This window comes from Triticum aestivum, chromosome 6B, assembly GCF_018294505.1.
Source record: "Triticum aestivum cultivar Chinese Spring chromosome 6B, IWGSC CS RefSeq v2.1, whole genome shotgun sequence".
Taxonomy (NCBI): domain Eukaryota; kingdom Viridiplantae; phylum Streptophyta; class Magnoliopsida; order Poales; family Poaceae; genus Triticum; species Triticum aestivum.
Genome location: NC_057810.1, coordinates 112,195,801 through 112,215,577, shown reverse-complemented (window position 1 = coordinate 112,215,577; position 19,777 = coordinate 112,195,801). Strand labels below are relative to the sequence as shown.

Here is a 19,777-nt window from a genome sequence, read left to right as displayed (position 1 = left end):
AGTCGGTGGAACCTGTCTCACGTAAGTGTACGTGTAAGGTCGGTCCAGGCCGCTTCATCCCACAATACCGTTGAAACAAGGTAGGACTAGTAACGGTAAGCATATTGAACAAAATCAACACCCACAACAACTTGTGTTCTACTCGTGCATAGAATCTACACAATAGACCTAGCTCATGATGCCACTGATGGGGAACGTAGCAGAAATTCAAAGTTTTCTACGCATCACCAAGATCAATCTATGGAGATTCTAGCAACAAGAGAGGGAGAGGATGAGCATCTTCATACCTTTGAATATCGCTAAGCAGAAGCATTACAAGAACGCGGATGATGGAGTCGTACTCGCAGCGATTCAAATCGCGGAAGATCCGATCTAGCGCCGAACGGACGGCGCCTCCGTGTTCAACACACGTACAGCCCGGGGATGTCTCCTCCTTCTTGATCCAGCAAGGGGAGAGGAGAAGTTGAGGGAGAACTCCGGCAGCACGACGGCGTGGTGGTGGAGCTTGTAGTTCTCCGACACGGCTTTGCCAAGCACTACTGAGGAGGAGGTGGAGTTGGAGAGGGGGAGGGCTGCGCCAGGGGCAGGGGTGAAGCTCCCATGCGCCTCCCCACTATATATAGGGGTGGAGGGGGCTGGTTTCTTGCCCTCCAAGTCCATTGGGGCGTTGGCAAAGGTGGGAGGAAAGAAATCCCATCATTTCCTTCCCCACCGATTGTTATCCCCCCTTTCTAGCGATCTTGATCTTATCCTTTTGGGATATGACCTTATTCCTTCTGAGGGGGGATGTTGGTGCGCCTTAACCAGGGGTGTGGGGACTTGCCCCCACTACCCACGTTCATGTGGATCCCCCCATGGAGGTGGGCCCCACTCCAGAACCTTCTAGAACCTTCCCGGTACAATACCGAAAAATCCCGAACATTTTCCGGTGGCCAAAATAGGACTTCCCATATATAAATCTTTACCTCCGGACCATTCCGGAACTCCTCGTGACGTCCGGGATCTCATCCGGGACTCCGAACAACATTTGGTAATTGCACACTAATTCCCATAACAACTCTAGCGTCACCGAACCTTAAGTGTGTAGACCCTACGGGTTCGGGAATCATGCAGACATGACCGAGACAGCTCTCTGGCCAATAACCAACAGCGGGATCTGGATACCCATGTTGGCTCCCACATGTTCCACGATGATCTCATCGGATGAACCACGATGTCAAGGATTCAAGCAATCCCGTATACAATTCCCTTTGTCAATCGGTACGTTACTTGCCCGAGATTCGATCGTCGGTATCCCAATACCTCGTTCAATCTCGTTACCGGCAAGTCACTTTACTCGTTCCGTAATGCATGATCCCGTGACTAACTACTTAGTCACATTGAGCTCATTATGATGATGCATTACCGAGTGGGCCCAGAGATACCTCTCCGTCATACGGAGTGACAAATCCCAGTCTCGATTCGTGCCAACCCAACAGACACTTTAGGAGATACCTATAATGCACCTTTATAGCCACCCAGTTACGTTGTGACGTTTGGTACACCCAAAGCATTCCTACGGTATCCGGGAGTTGCACAATCTCATGGTCTAAGGAAATGATACTTGACATTAGAAAAGCTTTTAGCAAACGAACTACACGATCTTGTGCTATGCTTAGAATTGGGTCTTGTCCATCACATCATTCTCCTAATGATGTGATCCGGTATCAATGACATCCAATGTCCATGCTCAGGAAACCATAAGCATCTATTGATCAACGAGCTAGTCAACTAGAGGCTCACTAGGGACATGTTGTGGTCTATGTATTCACACATGTATTACGGTTTCCAGTTAATACAATTATAGCATGAACAATAGACAATTATCATGAACAAGGAAATATAATAATAACCATTTTATTATTGCCTCTAGGGCATATTTCCAACAAAAGGTACACTACAGGTATCCCCGAAAGTATCTGTTGGGTTGACACGGATCGAGACTGGGATTTGTCACTCCGTATGACGGAGAGGTATCTCTGGGCCCACTCGGTAATGCATCATCATAATGAGCTCAATGTGATCAAGTGGTTGGTCGCGGGATCATGCATTATGGTACGAGTAAAGTGACTTGCCAATAATGAGATTGAACGAGGTATTGGGATACCGACGATCGAATCTCGGGCAAGTAACGTACCGATTGACAAAGGGAATTGTATACGTGATTACCTGAATCCTCGACATCGTGGTTCATTTGATGAGATCATCGTGGAAGATGTGGGAGCCAACATGGGTATCCACATCCCGTTGTTGGTTATTGGCCGGAGAGCTGTCTCGGTCATGTCTACGTGATTCCCGAACCCGTAGGGTCTACACACTTAAGGTTCGGCGACGCTAGGGTTGTAGAGATATTAGTATGCAGTAACCCGAAAGTTGTTCGGAGTCCCGGATGAGATCCCGGACGTAACGAGGAGTTCCAGAATGGTCCGGAGGTGAAGAATTGTATATAGGAAGTCCAGTTTCGGCCACCGGGAAAGTTTCGTGGGTCACCGGTATTGTACCGGGACCACCGGAAGGGTCCCGGGGGTCCACCGGGTGGGGCCACCTATCCCGGAGGGCCCCGTGGGCTGAAGAGGGAAGGTAACCAGCCCCTGGTGGGCTGGTGCACCCCCTTGGGCCTCCCCCTGCGCCTAGGGTTGGAAACCCAAGGGGTGGGGTGCGCCCCACTTGACTTGGGGGGCAAGCCCCCCCCCTAGGCCGCCGCCCCCCTTGAGATGGGATCTCTAGGGGGCCGACGCACCCCCTAGGCCCCCTATATAAAGAGGGGGGAGGGAGGGTAGCCGCACCCTAGTCCCTGGCGCCTCCCTCTTCCCCCGTACCACCTCTTCCTCTCGCTGAGCTTGGCGAAGCCCTGCCGAGATCGCCGCTACTTCCACCACCACGCTGTTGTGCTGCTGGATCTCCATCAACCTCTCCTTCCCCTTGCTGGATCAAGAAGGAGGAGACGTCTTCCCCAACCATACGTGTGTTGAACGCGGAGGTGCCGTCCGTTCGGCACTAGGATCTTCGGTGATTTTGATCACGACGAGTATGACTCCCTCAACCACGTTCTCTTGAACACTTCCGCTCACGATCTACAAGGGTATGTAGATGAACTCCTCTCTCTCGTTGCTAGATGACTCCATAGATTGATCTTGGTGAAGCGTAGAATTTTTTTATTTTCTGCAACGTTCCCCAACAGACGGTGCTATTTTGCGGCGTTTCCTTCTTGAAGGCATCACCAAGGAGAAGTTCAAGACAACTATCTACTACCCCGGGGGAAACCCTAGATCAGTAGATCGGATGATGGCGGCGCTCTTGTGTTGTTTCCCCCTTGGGGGCATCATTCTTGGGGTGTACACGAACTCGAGGGAACGTTGGTTGGTTTCTTGGGTGAGCGGTGCTTCATCTTAAACATTGATGGCGACCGATCTTGGCAGCGTGGTGCAGTGGAGACTTGGCGTCCGATGCTTGGAGATGGACTTGTGCAGGAGGAGGACGCTGTCTGACGTCATGGTGGCGTCGATGGCAGAGTGACCTGACAAGGTAGAAGTCTCAATATCTGCTCTGAAGACGGGCCTGTGGAATGATGGCGGCGACGACACATGTGAGTGCATCAGACCGGTTTGTGCCCCATACCCGGTATGTGGCTCGGCTGGGGCTTCCGACTTTTGATGATAGGCTTAGAGTGGTCTGGGTATTTGGCCTAGCTAACACTCCTTCATCATATGGATAGGAGTAGTGGCATGTTGCCAAATGGCGGTTTCAGACATATTGTTGCAATACTTTGTAAGGTCCTGATATAAAAGATTATAGCCAATTTCGATTCGATTGGTGGGAAGAGGGAGATAACACTACGGTACGCAGCCGCCACCTCGCCTAAGAAAAGCCTAGGGTTCATTTGCATCCCATCGACGTCACCGGCGGTCCGCCTCGTCACCGGTGGCCTTAGGGCCATGGCGGAGTGGTGGATCCCGGCCCTTTCCAATGGGAGGGGTCTGTTTTCAGATGTTCCTTTGAGTTTTGTTAAGGTTTGTGTCATGCTCAGATACACGGGTGTTCCACAATTTCTTCCAGCTCTTCTCATGATCATGGCTTGAGGAAGCTTCGGTTCGGCCCTCTAGTCAACTTTCCCTACAGCTCTTCGTTTCACAGATCATACGGTAAGCAGTCCTGATTGAGAACACTCCCCTCTTCTCATATCTCCAGGCCCAGAAGTCACGCTGCATCATATGCTATAATGGAATTGACTAAATAAGTTTGATGTCCATTGGCAAAAAATATTTGTCCAGAACCTTCATGTTCCACGTCCTCGTTGTTGGGCAAATCAACTCTCGAGGATATGATTTTAGTGGCACTGATTGGTCTCATGTTGAAATCCCGGGGTATCCAGTTGTCATCCCATACCCTTGTTGTGCTGTCGTCGCCTATTCTTCTAATCAAGCCTTGTTGGAGCATGTCTCTTCCTTCACACAAAGATCTCCGGATCTGTGCTGGATTGGCTCCCACTTGTGCAGAAAGAATGTCGGTCGTCGGGAAGTAAACCGACTTCAGGATCCTTGCACTCAATGAATCTGGCTCGACGAGGATGCACCACGCCTGCTTTGCCAGCAATGCAAGACTGAAAATCTCGAAATCCCTGAAGCCAATTCTTCCCTTATATTTATGCACCACCATACTCTCATCCCATGACACCCACATTGTCTTTCTTTCTCCCTTCTTCCTCCCCCAGCAAAACTTCATCACCATGGAGGTCAATTGCTCGAAAAGTCCTCAGGGGTAATTTGAACAATGCCATGGAATATGTTGGAATATCCTACACTACTGATTTGATCAGAAATTCTTTTCCTCCACTGGACAAAAACTTCTCCATCCACCCTGCAGCCGTTTCCAAACTCTATCATTCAATAAGCGAATGTCCCGTTCTTTGATCATCCCACATTGGTAGGCAGCCCTAAATAGTTATCCTTAAGAGATTCATTGTTTACCTCAAGATTTTGCTTGACATTCTCCCTTATAGCTGTTGGACAACCTTTCCCAAACAAAATTGATGACTTGTCGTTATTGATGTGGAGATTGTATGCTTCATTGTTTAATGTTTTACAAAATAAGAGGCAATCATCATCAAACAATAAGTGATTCACTTTGGGGGCTGTACTCTTAGGAGGAGATCCTATTCGACGCTTCAGGCGCCAGGAAAGCTCCCTAGCGCCCACGCGCCGGCGCAGGTGGTCGTCCCATGTACACGTTCACATTTGAGGGAAAAAGTGAAAAAAAGGGGAAAATTCGCCAAAAACCAAAAAAAATCTTGAATTAAAAAAACATGGATATCGAAAAAAAAATCATGAACTTGAAAAAAAACTTCATCGGATTGGGAAAAAGTTCATCGATTTTGCAGAACTTTCTGTAAAATTCATAGAATTTTTAGAAAGTTCGTCCAATTCTATAAAAAGAATCACAAATTAGAAAAGAAATCATCATTTAGAAAAACTTCCCCAATTTTGGAAAAAGTTCATGAATCTTAAGTAAAGAAAAAACCAAAAATAAAAAATAGCTAAACGGGTCGGCCCATCATGTAGGGCTTCAGGCGCTCGTTTTCAAAATGCACAGTAACAAACGCCTAAAGCGCCAAATCCAAAATCATAATTGAGGAGCACTCCTTCCAAAGATCACTATTACCCTCCCAAGTTGCGACAAGTGTCATGTTGCATGTGCGCCACTTGTTACAACCTGGGAATTTTCCTTTTTTTCGTAGATCTCTTTATTCAAAACGTTTTATCTCTTAAACCGTGCGTTCAATTTTCAAACCGTTTTCATTGTTGGATACCTCGCATCGAGATATTCAAAAATAGATTCCATGTTGATAGATTTTGACAAACTTTTCTTTTCATGAAAAAATAGACAAAAACCCGAACTGTGAGCACTTTTTTTCCTTTTGAAAGCCGTTTCCGAGAGGTCTCGTGAAAAAAAAACGCGTTTTTTTTTCTGAGGCACGACCATGCCTCTCGCGGAGGCAAAAACGTGCCTCAGACAGGAGACAAAAAAGAAAACACATTTTTTTCTCGTTTTCGAGAGGTACGATCACGCCTCTCGCGGAAGCAAAATCATACCTCTCATTAAAGGAAAAAAGAAAAGAAAACACATTTTTTTTTTGTTTCTGAGAGGCATGATCATGCCTCCCGCGGAATCAAAACCATTCCTCTCACGAAAAGGATTTTTTTTTCTTTTTCATGAAAAGCAAATTTGTACCTTTCGCAGAAACAAAAAATAAAAAATAGAACATAAAAAAATTGTCAATAAGTTAAGAAAGACCAGTGAAAAACCGAAAAGCAAAAAAATCAAAAGGAACATTTAAAAAGCCGAAAACATGTGAAAAAAATAATAATAAAATCAAAATTCAAAAGGAACGTCCAAAACGCGACATGTGACGACAGCTGAGTGACGCGCTCTCAGCCCATCTCAAACAATTCTTTGAAGAGGCTCCGGAAGGAAAGCTTCTCAATTGGCCAGCACTCTGCGCCGGCACGCCGGCCGAATTTTCGGCCGGTCCGGCCGCAGCCGTTCGATCTGGCCCCAATAGTCGTCAGATCTGGCATCTTATCCTTCTTTGACTTCATCTTCAACCTCCGTTCCCCACAAGCCTCGGTCCCGCGCGCCTCCGTCCTCCTGCCCCACGAGCACCCGCATCCTCTCCCTGTCGTCGCCGCTCGTCGCAGCACCCAACGCCCTCTCCCCTCGCCGTTCGCCGCTCTTCGCTGTCGACGCTCGTGCGTGCACAGCCTCTCCCCCCTCGGTTGAAGCTTTTTTAAACTCTGGTTGAAGCTTTTTTCGCTTCGGTTGAAACTTTTTTCATGGTTTGAAGCTTTTTTTCACATCGATTGAAGCTTTTTCTATAGTTTGGAGCTTCCTCATTTGCCGGTTGAAGCTTTTCCACACACCAGTTGAAGCTTTTTTTGTTATTGAAGCTTTTTTCCACATCCATTGAAGCTTTTTTTTCATGGGGTTGAAGCTTTCTTCCATGCCGGTTGTAGCATTTTGCAGTATGTTTGTAGCAAAACATGATGCTGATTTTAGCAAAAATCAAAATATCGTTGTGCGATGTAGCAAACCGCGATGCCGGTTGCACCCGGATTGGATGCCGGTAGTAGCAAATTGCAACGCCGGTTGTAGCATGTAGCAAAAATCCCGCGATCCTATCCTCGCCGCCCGTGGTCACCATGCTTGCCGCCTGCGGTCAGCCTCGGCTGTAGCAAAAAAGAAAGGCAGAAGTAGCAAAAAGCGAAGTCGGTTGTAGCAAAAAGCATGTTGCTGGTCTTCGCCCGGCTGGAGCAAAAACAAGGTCGCCGGCGTCGAGGGGCGCAGCTCCGACGTGAATGGATGTAGCAGCCATCTGGGGGGAGGCGGCGGCATGAGGTTGGAGGCTACCAGGAGTAGCCATGGACATGTGCTCTCGTTGGGAAAGAAGAGAAGATGAGGGGATTGCGTTCAAGTGCGGAGGAAACGAGTGGAGGAGAGAGACGCTGAGAAGATAAGGTGTCGTGGGTGGGACCATAAAGCGCGTGATACGGCTCTGCCCGTTCTAATACAGATCGATCCAACGTCCCGCGTCAGACCGGCGCTAACTTCGGCCGGTGCACCGACGTAAAACGTTTCCCTTCTCAATTCGTTGCTCTCCGCCGTGCTCTCTCAATCTGAATCCCTTCAATTTCCCTTTTTTTGCACAGCCTCACAGACAGGGGTCACGCCCCAACAGAAGAATGCTTATGCGCACACACACCGTCGCGGCGGATAGAGTTTTCCTTCCAGAGGCGGAAGCCGCGCCACGGCCACGGCGAGGCACCCACCACCGTCCACCCACCGCAGCGCGCCATGCTCTCCCTCCTCCCGCCCGCGCGGCTTCGCGCCGCGCCCTCCGACGCCTCCGTCACCTCGCCGCGCCGCCCGGCCGTCATCCTCCCAGTTAATCACCGCCCCCTCCCTCTTCGCTCCTTTTCTTCTCAGTTGTCAGCGCGTGTGTGTGACGCCCGGCGGTCTGTCGTAGTGGCGCGCAGGGGCTCGGGAACAACACGGGCGACTACGCGCGGCTGGCCGCGGCGCTGCGGAACGGCCACGGCGTGCCGTCCGTCGTCGCGCGGGTCTCGCGCCCCGACTGGCTCCGCAACGCCGCCGGGCTCGCCGACCCCAGCTACTGGCGGGGCACCCTCCGCCCGCGCTCCGTCCTCGACTGGTAAAATGCAGCCGCCTCCCCGAATGCGTACGTGGTTGATTTTGTGACTTGAGGCGTTCGTTTCACCCAACACCTTGCCTGCACTGCACCGCAGGTACCTGAAACGAGTGGAGGAAGCGGTGTCCGAGGCCAGGGAGCTATCCTCTCCAGGTCCGTCTCCCGAATCATGGTGCAATTTCGCAATTTCGATCACTGACGAGTGCCCCGCGATTGAAGCTCTAGCAGTCTTACTGCTTTTGTGCCATTGAACAGCTTGTGCTTGGTTTCAGTTGCCATGAAAAAGAAAATCTTGCTTCCAGTTCACCATCTAAAATTCGTTTGTTTCTTCCAGTTTGAATTTCCTTCTGTTGCTGCTAATTTCAGCCTTGTGACTGATTCAGATTGTGGGGTGTATTCTCAATTGTCCATGATATTGAAGGCAGAAAAATGTGCAGAAAACCATGGAATAAAATGATCCATGTTCTAAAAGTGAGGGCATTCATCCTGACTCTGAACTGTTTGATGCTTGCAGATGGGAAGCTATCATTGATAGGGCATTCAGCTGGGGGCTGGCTCGCGCGCGTGTACATGGAGGAATTGGGGACTTCTGACATAAGTTTGCTGCTCACGCTTGGCACTCCCCACCTGTACGGTTTCCTATCTGACCATTGTTTGAACTCATGAATATATTACCTGTTTTTTCATTCTACTCGCAGTTGGAGTAACGCAGGCTTAGTGGCTTGTATTCTTAGTTTGGCAAGTTCTTGTAGAAAGTTATGGGCCTCTTAAATTTCTGGTATAAATGATGAAATGGAGGAAATTAGATTTGGCACCTATTGTTACATTCTCGTTCTGTTTTTCCTCCTAGAACATTCAAGTTTATGTTGTCCCAGCTTACAACAATGTAGATATACTTGTTACCTTCACAATACACTCCAGACTTGTGTGTGGATTTCAGTTCTTTTATGTTTAGAGGATATGATTAGGCCTTGTTTGGGAAGGTGAGAAATGTTACCCTGTTTCCTTTGAATGTGAAAATATTTTACTTAAATTTCTATCCACCAAAGGAATTGAGCTTAATACGTAGCCATCCAAACAAAAACAAGCCCTGTAAAAATCTCCCAATTATTATACATTTTTACATGTGGTTTGATACATAGAAGTCATGCACTACATGTTTATTCCTGCAAGCTTTACTATTTTAACTTGATAGCAGGTGGAATTGTAGTGTCAAAATGAAACCCGGAACATACTTTTCTTTTATCTGAATTTCTTTTTTTTTCTATAATTCCTAGGCCACCTCCCAAAGGTGTTTCTGGCGTAATTGACCAAACTAGAGGACTACTGAACTACGTCGAGAAGAATTGTGCCCCTGCAGTTTACACACCAGAACTACGATATGTATGCATTGCTGGAAGGTACCTTACTTTATAGTTCAGGTTTTGATTAATTGATTATATGTTAATCATATCATAGAATTAAGGCTTATGCATTACATTTCATCTCCTTAACCAAGACTGGTGAAACCATTTCATCATGAATGTGATGTATTATTATACAAGTTTTGCAACGCAAAGTGCCAAGGCATCAAATATTTAACGACTTATTTTCTTGGCGTTGAAAATATGTAATACTGTTGATGTCGCTCTTGCCAGACTTGAACATAGATGGTGCTTATCATCCTGGGTTGGCAAAAATTACAAACATTCTCCCTGAAAATGTAGTCCTGTAGAACACGCACTTGCTCTTATTTTGAATTCTTGATGGAACAGTTTCTGCTAGATGGACGAATGAACGCAAATTTTATAGCCTTCCTTCTTGACAGGTACATTCAGGGTGCTCCTTTAACTGGAAACTCAATTGCTACTACTACTACAGATGAGCTTGTCACAGTAGACACCCCATCAGAAGTAGCTGAAGCAGTCATGGTCAGTGCCGACAACAAATCCGCTCCAACAGGCCCCACCTTCCGGGCCCGTTTCGTCGGACAAGGCTACAAACAGGTGACCACTGAAACCCAAGCAATACCACGCTGTGAAATATTCCAAAATTTGATTTCTGAACAGAAACCACTGAAACAATACCGTAAATCCCACACTAGGTTTGCGGCAGCGCCGAAGTCTGGGGAGATGGGGTCGTCCCCGAAGTGTCAGCGCATCTAGAGGGCGCACTGAATATAAGCTTCGACGGCGTGTACCATTCTCCTGTAGGTTCTGATGATGAAGAGAGGCCTTGGTACGGCTCACCGGCGATCCTAGAGCAATGGGTGCACCATCTCCTCAGTTGATGCCACAGAAGCTTGACCAATTCCAAAAATTTGTGAACAAAATGGTGTATTACCAAGCCCTTTTCACTAGTACAAATAGCACGGGATAGCAATATACAGTAATTGTGTCTGAATGTCTCAGGTCAGGCGCCGCCGTTCCTTGTACCCTTTATGTTAGAAGGGAGAGAGGAGGATTGGTGGAATAGTTGTTGTATTGTTTGAGCCTCATGGGCATATATATAGGAGTACATGATCTACTTGGAGTACAAGGCAAGCCAGAATATTTCCTAGTCTAACCTATGTTTCCTAATACAATCACGTTACTCAACATCCCCCGCAGTCACAACGGTAGCGACGCAGACGGTGAGACTGGAGAAGAATCCGAAGGCAAGCTGACGGACACCCCCCCGCAGTCGTAACAGTCAACGCATCGCGGAGTCGTGGCTGGAGTGGAAACCAATGAGGTTTCTCAAGCAGGCGGTAGCCCTTTGTGCCGTTTGTCGATGTAGCCGAGAGCGTGGGTGGTGGAGCCGTGGTCGAGGTAGCCGTGCGAAGAATGCCGTGGTCGATGTCGAGTCGGGGTAGCCGGTGTCGAGGAAGTCGCCGTGGAGCCGTGGGCGCAAGGAGGCGCCGAGTTAGTCGTGGGCGCAGTGGTGTCGAAGTAGTGGTGCGCCAGGAAGTAGATGATGTTGACGACGCGTCGCGCCGGGGTTGCCAACCCCGGGGACACATCGTAGACGAAGGCAGGCGTCGGTGTTACCAGCACCGGGCATGCGTAGACGGACGAAGACGAAGTTGATGAAGCGCCGCACTAGGCTTGCCAGGCCCGGGGACACGTCATGGACGAAGGCACGCATCGGTGTTGCCAGCACCGGGCATGCGTAGACAAGGACCTGCACGAGCTGTACGCCATGTCGGAGAAGTCGTAGAGGCCAGCAGAGAAGGACTCGACGACGGTTGCGGCGCCAATCAGCGCGGGGCCGATGTCGCCCGCGGTTGTCGGAGTAGATGAAGTGGTCGGTGTAGATGACGGCGACGCTGGCGATGGGCTGGTGCTGGACGAAGACGAAGGGGGTGGACGGGCGGCTACGGCGGCTACAGGGGTAGCGGCGGCGGCTACAAAAGAAGAGCGGCAGCGGCGGCCTGACGGCGGCGGTGGCGGCTAGGTTAGGAGCGCGGCGGCGGTGCTCGAAGTAGGCGAAGAACCCGACAGCGTGACGAAGACCGGCGCGGACGGTGGCGTACCCGCGCCAAAGGAGGTGGTGCATCGGATGCCACAGGAAGTCGACGCGCGGGGACGGTGGTGGACCGCGGGCCGCGGCACTACGGCCCGAAGGGGCGACGCAGTGGCGGCGGGCAGTTCGGGGTGACGATGGAAGACCTCGGTACGGTCGCTGGGATCGCGGGCCGCGGTGCTACAGCCCGAAGGGGTGGCACAGCGGCGGAGCGCGGGGTGGTGCAACCGCGTGGACGGCCTCGAGACGGCGGCGTGGACCGCGTGCCACGCTCACTACGGCCCGATGGGGCGACGCAGCGGCGGCGCGAGGGTCGGTGCAGCCACGGGGAAGGCCTGGAGCGGACGGCCTCGGGGCGACGGTAGACCGCGGGCCGCGGCACTACGGCCCGAAGGGGCGACGCAGCGGTGACGCGGGTCGGTGCAGCCGGGAGAAGAACCACGGGGTGGCGGCGCTGCGGCCCGACGGGGCGACGCAGCGGCAGCCCGTTGCTCGATCGGCAGAGGGGCGCGCTGAACTCGGAGATGATCTTCATGGGACCTGCGGAGGCGCGCGTAACTGACGGGCCAGGTCGGTCGCGCGGCGTAGATGAGGCGGATCGCGGCGGCGAGCGGGTGATCAAGCCGATCGCGCGCGAGGTCGGGGACGCCGCTCGGTGGAGGCGTGGTGGCGACGGAGTCCGAGATGAAGCCGGCGGCGGCGGGCGGCAGGGCGGCTATGATTTGCCGCCGCATGGCGCGAGGCCGCCGGGTCGGGGTGATGCAGGAGTCCCGGTCGGAGCAGGGCGGTGACGGCCGGCGTAGATCGACGGGCGGGCCGGCACGCGGACGACGGCCTTGAGGGCTGCCTGTCACGCGAGGCCGCCGGGTCGGTGAAGTAGCCGGCCGGTTGCGCCGATGTCGGAGTAGAGGCGCGAGGTGTCGACGGCGGCGGTGGGCGACGCAAACCGATCAAGAAAAGATCGGAAAACCAAAAAGTAGACGCCGATCAAAACGACCGGCGAGAGAGAAAACCTCGGATCAAAGGATCGGGAAAAAGACTCTCTAGGGCAGCCGGCCAACACGGCCGGCGGACGAACCCTAGGTACGGGTGGCGCGGCCCCCGGCGGCGGTCATGGAGGCCGACCGCCCCGGGGGCGGCGCGCAAGTGCGGAAGCGGCGGCGGCTAGGGTTTAGGATCGACTTGCGATAGATACCATGTTAGAAGGGAGAGAGGAGGATTGGTGGAATAGTTGTTGTATTGTTTGAGCCTCATGGGCATATATATAGGAGTACATGATCTACTTGGAGTACAAGGCAAGCCAGAATATTTCCTAGTCTAACCTATGTTTCCTAATACAATCACGTTACTCAACACTTTATTCAGATCTATCTATATGAACTCGCCGATTCTCAAAAGGGAAAAAAAAAGATGAAGCAGCTTAAACTGTTGTGTTTTCCTTTCCTTTTTGCCAAATTGGAGTACAATGTATAAAGTTGCTCAGTGTTCAAGCCAATTCAATGTGTATGAAATTTGCACGCCACAAACATCTTTTCAAAGAGATTTACCATCATGTGACAGGCAGAAGGAAAAACAATCAGAGGTTGGCTGACCTATTGCTCCAGCCAGTACATAATATTAATAGGCAAGCACAAACAATGATGCACGCAAGTAACCCACCCATGACGCTTGCAGCAAACCGAGCTGAACTTTTCAGAATGACACGCATTTGACCACAATCAGCTTATCACAAATTCACAATCCACTGCAACCAAGAGACCAGCATGATATACACAACAAGGGCAAAGTGGAATTAACAGACTAAAAACACCGAGCCACATCAACGTGCATGTGCATGTGGGTGCCCTCTCAGGATGGCAGGAGCTACGAACCACAAAACACAGGGAATCCTTCTTACATGCATCACCGAGCCCCCAACCCTTAAATGGCGACCAAAGTCTGAAGTCTGAACTCCATATTAACTTAACTACCTAGAAGAACCTTGACTTGGACAGGGATCGAAAAAGAAGCCTTCCATTCCAACGCTAGCCCTGGGCAGAAAGCACCAGCGTTGGCCCCCCACTCGACAGCCTTAGATAGTCTTCACGAAATGAGGGGACAAGAGCTTGGTGACCTCCATCATATGAACCGTGTCCCTCCCAGGGAAGATGGTTTTGAGCTTCTCGTCGCAGATGATCTCCCTCTTGTTCAGTGGGTTCTGCAAATCATGTAGAGGGAGTTTGTATTACAGGATCACAGATGGCAAACTAGTAAAGCAGTCAATTCAATTTTTACCTAATCAGTCCACAGATTGTGCAACATCAGTAATGATTGAGCTAGCTAGTAAAAGAACTCAAAATATCATATCTAATATACAAATTACAACTTCATCTTTATGAATTCGCAAGTTGCCAGTGGAGACTGCAGAGTAGATTTCAAACGGAAACCACTAACTGTTTCTCATAAAGAAAACTATACATCATATAGGTCCAACGATGCAATTAAAAAGGTGCAATCAACAAACCACACATTTATCAAACAACTGTCAATTATACATAAATTCCTGCAGATAGATGGCAAGCTAGTAAAATGGTCAATTGCATTTGTTATCTAGTTAGCCAATAGATTATGCAACATCAGTATAACTTGGCTAAAAGCATATCTAATACTGTACAAATTACAACGTTATGGCTTATAAATTTGCAAGTGCAGAGTGGACTTCAATTGAAACTACTATTAACTAATTTTGATACAGCAAACTAGATCACATAGATTTAATCATGTGAATTAAAAATGTGCAATTAATAACACAGACATTTTATCAAAGTATCAAACAACTCTCAATTATACATAAATTCCTCCAAACACACAGAAATTCTTGCCTCACCAGAGAGGACAATAGTGAACAGAAAGATTAGGGCCTAACACCAGTGTTTAACAAGTATTGTTGATGATGTGCTTGATAGACACCAAGCAACACATATCCAGAAAGAACCGAGACTGAACATGAAAATTTGAACAGAAAGTGGCCTGCTCATTAGTATTAGAGCTATGCAACCACATCAGCACATAATTAAAATGCTAGTAGGTCACTCTACCCAGTGAGATTAATACACTACTCCCTCCGTTCCTAAATATAAGTCTTTTTAGACATTTCAATATGGACTATATACGGATGTAGTCCATATTGAAATATCTAAAAAGACTTGTATTTAGGAACAGAAGGAGTATCTATCTAAGACAGGGAAATGAGGAATGAACTACAGAGGTTTCCCCCTACAATAATCTTGCAACACAAACAAATGAAAGGTGCTTTATCTTAAGCAGAACCCACAAATTATCAGGGTTGAACCGAACTGATATTTAGACTCACTTGGATGAAACTTTTGTCGAACTTAATGTGCCAATTACTGTTATGTCCAAAGACAACAATACAGCAGTAAATCCCTGAACAGCTCAAAAAAACTACACTCAAAGCCACCATTGGGGACCCCCCCCCCCCCCACCCACCCACCCCCAACATGGACCCAGGCAATACAATAAGTACTGGCTGGTAAGTCCAAACAATCTATAACCAAATCGACCAAAATGATGTTCAATTCTTTAAAATCCCCACCCGACGAACACACCGCAATACAGTTGAGGCCGCACAAATAGAATCAACGAACAGCTAGGGCTCCGTCCACGGGTACTACCTGGAGGTCGTTGGCCTTGATGTAGTCCCAGACGATCTTGAGGACGCCGGAGCGGGAGATGTGAGCGGCGCCGCCGAACTTGCGCAGGGCATCCGAGACCGGCACCGGCCTCATGATCCCGCGGAGATTGTTCGGATCCACCGGCTTCTTGGCCGCCTTGGGTTTCGCGGCCGCTGACGCGGGCTTCTTGGCCCCCTTTGCCGCCGCCGCCGCCGCTGATGCGGTCTTCTTGCCCCCCTTTGCCGCCGCCGACGAGGACATGAGGGCCCGGCACCCGCGGAACACCGTAGCCGCCGCCGTCGACATCGCCGTGGGGTGGGTCTCTCCGCGCTCCGCTTCGGCGGTGGTGTGCGGCGAGGGAGCGGGGAGCGGGTAGGGCGGAGGGTTTTGCGAGGTTTAGGGTTTGGGAGAAGGCCTGGAGCCCATTTTGTATTTGGAGCCTTGGACTTGGCCGTGGGGAAGGAGGAGACCTGTCCCTTTTGCGTCGCAAACAATGGAAATTTGGATCTGGTTCCAGTAAACTAAATCATCTGTGGAAGCAGAAAATTGCGCTGATTCCAACATTTAGCCGATGTGTTTGTAGCACTCGCTGGCGAGCTTCACCCACAGTCGTCTGCACGTCGCAGCTTGCAGCAAAAAACACTAGTTGCCGGCAGCCCTTGGTCGCAGCTTCCATCTCCGGCGCTTGACGCCTAGCACCACCACCGCGGCCCGCTCACCCGCACCCCCGCGATCTGGCGCTGCTCGTAGCCCCACGGTTGTGGCAGTGGGTTCCGCTGGTTGGAGGAGAAAAAGGACCAGAGAGCGGTGTGGCTAGAGGATATGCTACGGTGGAGGGCTCTCATCGGAGGGGCAAATCTTTGACCAGAATACAGAGAAAAGAGAGGAGCGGAAGGGAGCGAGGGGATTGAGAAGATGCGTCCTGTTTTTGGGAAGAAGGAAAGCGGTGGAAAGGATAAGCAGGTGGGGCCGCTGGACACGCGTGAGGGAGGTGACCGGCCGAGCGTTCAGCCGGCTCGCCGTTTCCGAACGTTTTCCTTACAAAAATCAAATAATCCTAAACTCTTAAGTACGACATTAAGTACCAACCTCGTTCCCTGGTTCTTGCCACGAAAAAAGAAATCAGCCAATAAAAGACGTGAGGTGTATGCATTCAATAAGTTAAAACTATTTAGCACAACGTGCAGTGGTCAGTTTTTTATATGCAATAGATTAATTAGCAAATAAATATTAAGTTCTCTCGTTTTCCCTTCACCTTGGTTACGTTGTACTACTTCCGTCCAGGTTTATTAGGTCCCTTAATATTTTGAGCCAAACTTTGACTATTCATATGATTAATAAAATATAGAATATATGCTACGAAAAATACACCATTGGATTTCTTTTGAAAGAGCTTTTCGAAGGTATAATTTTCGTGATATATACTTTACATTTTATTAGTTAAATGTATTGATCAAAATTTAGCCCAAAATAATAGGGGGCCTAATAAATCCGGACAGAGGTAATACAACCTAAGATAATTAATGCACTGGTACAAAGGGAGTAGTACTACTAGGACGTCATTGGTCGTCCGCACTCTGTTTTTTCTCCTTTGCATATTTGTCCCAGTTCAGTTTGGTTGAGCAAATATAGAGTAAAAACCATCATCTACACATTGTATCATTGCTTGCATATTGCTTCCCTGCGTCGTAGCATCGACTCTACGCACTGTGTTTGGTTACGTGCATTGGCTGAGCTCACACTACTACACGTTGTTTGGCTTCATATAGGTAGCGAGGTTTGTTTACCTTGTATCTGACGTTCGAGCTTACCAACTACATCTTACATACGATCGCACTGATCACATCAATAAAAAAACAAAATAATCACGCCAAATTGGACGATGATGATGAAGTTCTTCATCCTACACAGCCTACTATCTTTGTCACCCCCTTGAGTCACTAGTAGAAAAAGGGCCTTATGTTCAACTCTTTAGTCCCGGTTTGTAATAGAACCGCCACTAATATGACCATTAGTGCCGGTTCCAACGGCTAGATGGACGGTTCTCATTAGTACCGGTTCATGGCGAACTTTTAGTACCGGTTCGTGCCACGAACCGGTACTAAAGAGGTGGTGGCAGGCTTGTGTCATGACCTATAGTACCGGTTCATGCCACGAACGGGACTAGAAGTTCACCTTTAGTCCCGGTTCTTGTAACTAACCGGGACTACAGATATCATTATATATAGTTCTTCTTCTAGCCCGAGCTGAAGTCCTCTGTTTTTCCCTCCTCTTTGTTTTCTTCCCATCTTGCTCGAGCTCCCACCTCCATTTTTGCCAAAAAAATTCAACATTTGAAGGCAACCCATCCATCCAAGTGATCACAAAGGTTAGCAACTCTGCCCTTTCATCTCTCATTGCTACATTAGCTCTTGCAATGCTCTATAAGTATAGTGATTTGTGGGTTTTTAGTTTGGGAGGAATTATATATATATATATATATATATATATATATATATGTATGTGTGTGTGTGTGTTGTAGTTTATTTGATTTATATGCAATTTGAGGTCAAAATAACTCTTAGTTTGCATATGTAGGTGTGGTTTACTTAGTGCCTTCCCGTCTGCGTCCTAACCACCGCCAATCGCCCGCACCACCTTGTGGTGAGCCTCTTATTCCTATCTTTCTAATATAAGAAAAAAAAAATCATGTTTGTGTTATTTAGATATATAGTTACTTGTATAATTATCTTACCCGTACGTTGTTTGTTATACATAGTGCCATGGTTTTGATATTCGTCCCCGTTGGCCCTCGTCCGAGTTATGATTCAGATGTGATATTCTCTTTTATAGCTATTTATTGCATTTCATGTTTATGACATATTATGCCCATCAATTTGACATCGATATTTTTATCTAGGAGGTATATGTGAACCGGAAATTCCAACCAACCCTATTGTCGAGATGTTAAATTTAGTTGAAAAAGAAAACGAGTATTTGAAAGAAAAAAATGAAAAGAATTGAGGGGGAGAAGATGGAATTAGAGTTGCATGTTGCCGATGTCGTCGATGATCACAAGATCAAGATAGAAAAAATACGCTTGAAGATTAGAAAATATGCCATCGATAGTGAGGCTTGGTATCATTATGTTGTTCGATCAATTGTTATCTTAGTCGCGATCTTGATCGCATTTGTTGTTGCATTTAAATGCTTTAGCTAGAGAGTTATTTGTATGTTGTTTTTATGAGAATAAGTGTTGTATGAACTTTATGTATGAACTTGTATTAATTTGGTCTTTTCAGTGCTGTGTAAATGAAGATGAGCCGGCAATGGATGTACGATGACCGATGCTCTCCCCAGTTAATTAATGGCGTGCATACTTTTCTGCTTGCGGCTGAGGCAAACAAGCGGGCGGATGGTTTTATGTCTTATCCATGTGCTAACTGTAAGAATGATCTGAATTACTCTAAGTCAAGAACCATTCACGTCCACCTGTTTGAGTCCGGTTTCATGCCCCGCTATAATGTTTGGACCAAGCATGGAGAAAGAGGGGTTATGATGGAAGACAATGAAGAAGAAGAGGATGACAATAGCTATCCTGGCCATGGGTTCCCTGAATACGATGGTACAACAATAGGGGAAGAAGCTGAAGAAGAGGCATCAGATGAGCCCATTGATGATCTAGGTCGGGCCATTGCCGATGCAAAGATAAACTGCGCAAGTGAAAAGGATAAGAAGAAGTTGCAGTGCATGTTAGAGGATCACAAGAATTTGTTGTACCCGAATTGTGAAGCTGACAAGAAAAAGCTGGGCACCACACTGGAATTGTTGCAAATGGAAGGCAGAGAATGGTGTATCTGACAAGGGATTTGGAAAGTTGCTGATAATGTTAAAGAAGATGCTTCCAAAGGACAACTAATTGCCCGAGAGTACGTACGAAGCAAAGAAAGCTATCCGCCCTCTAGGATTAGAGGTGCAGAAGATACATGCATGCCCTAATGATTGCATCCTCTACCGCGGTGAGTACGAGGATTTGAACGCGTGCCCGGTATGCAGTGCATTGCACTATAAGATCAGCTGCGATGACTGTGACGCCCCCGATTCAATCGTACACTAATCATGCACGCAAATGTGTACGATCAAGATCAGGGACTCACGGGAAGATATCACAACACAACTCTAAAAATAAAATAAGTCATACAAGCATCATATTACAAGCCAGGGGCCTCAAGGGCTCGAATACAAGTGCTGGATCATAGACGAGTCAGCGGAAGCAACAATATCTGAGTACAGACATAAGTTAAACAAGTTTGCCTTAAGAAGGCTAGCACAAACTAGGATACAGATCGAAAGAGGCGCAGGCCTCCTGCCTGGGATCCTCCTAAACTACTCCTGGTCA

The 19,777-nt window shown here is 48.4% G+C and overlaps 2 protein-coding genes across 2 annotated transcripts; one reads left to right on the top strand and one right to left on the bottom strand.

Moving 5' to 3' along the window:
* The first annotated feature begins 7,724 nt into the window (after nt 1-7,724).
* On the top strand, nt 7,725-10,756 carry LOC123136052 (uncharacterized). Its single transcript, XM_044555342.1, has 7 exons — nt 7,725-7,977; nt 8,070-8,245; nt 8,340-8,395; nt 8,757-8,871; nt 9,520-9,642; nt 10,050-10,227; nt 10,326-10,756. The coding sequence occupies exons 1-7, from the start codon at nt 7,888-7,890 to the stop codon at nt 10,509-10,511; spliced, it is 924 nt and encodes a 307-aa protein (XP_044411277.1). The 5' UTR covers nt 7,725-7,887; the 3' UTR covers nt 10,512-10,756.
* Nucleotides 10,757-13,432: 2,676 nt separating this feature from the next.
* LOC123136051 (protein TRI1) lies at nt 13,433-16,249 on the bottom strand. Its single transcript, XM_044555341.1, has 2 exons — nt 15,400-16,249; nt 13,433-13,922 (listed from the first exon to the last, which is right to left on the bottom strand). Exons 1-2 carry the CDS (start codon nt 15,703-15,705, stop codon nt 13,797-13,799), a joined length of 432 nt encoding a protein of 143 aa, XP_044411276.1. The 5' UTR covers nt 15,706-16,249; the 3' UTR covers nt 13,433-13,796.
* Between the last annotated feature and the right edge of the window lie 3,528 nt (nt 16,250-19,777).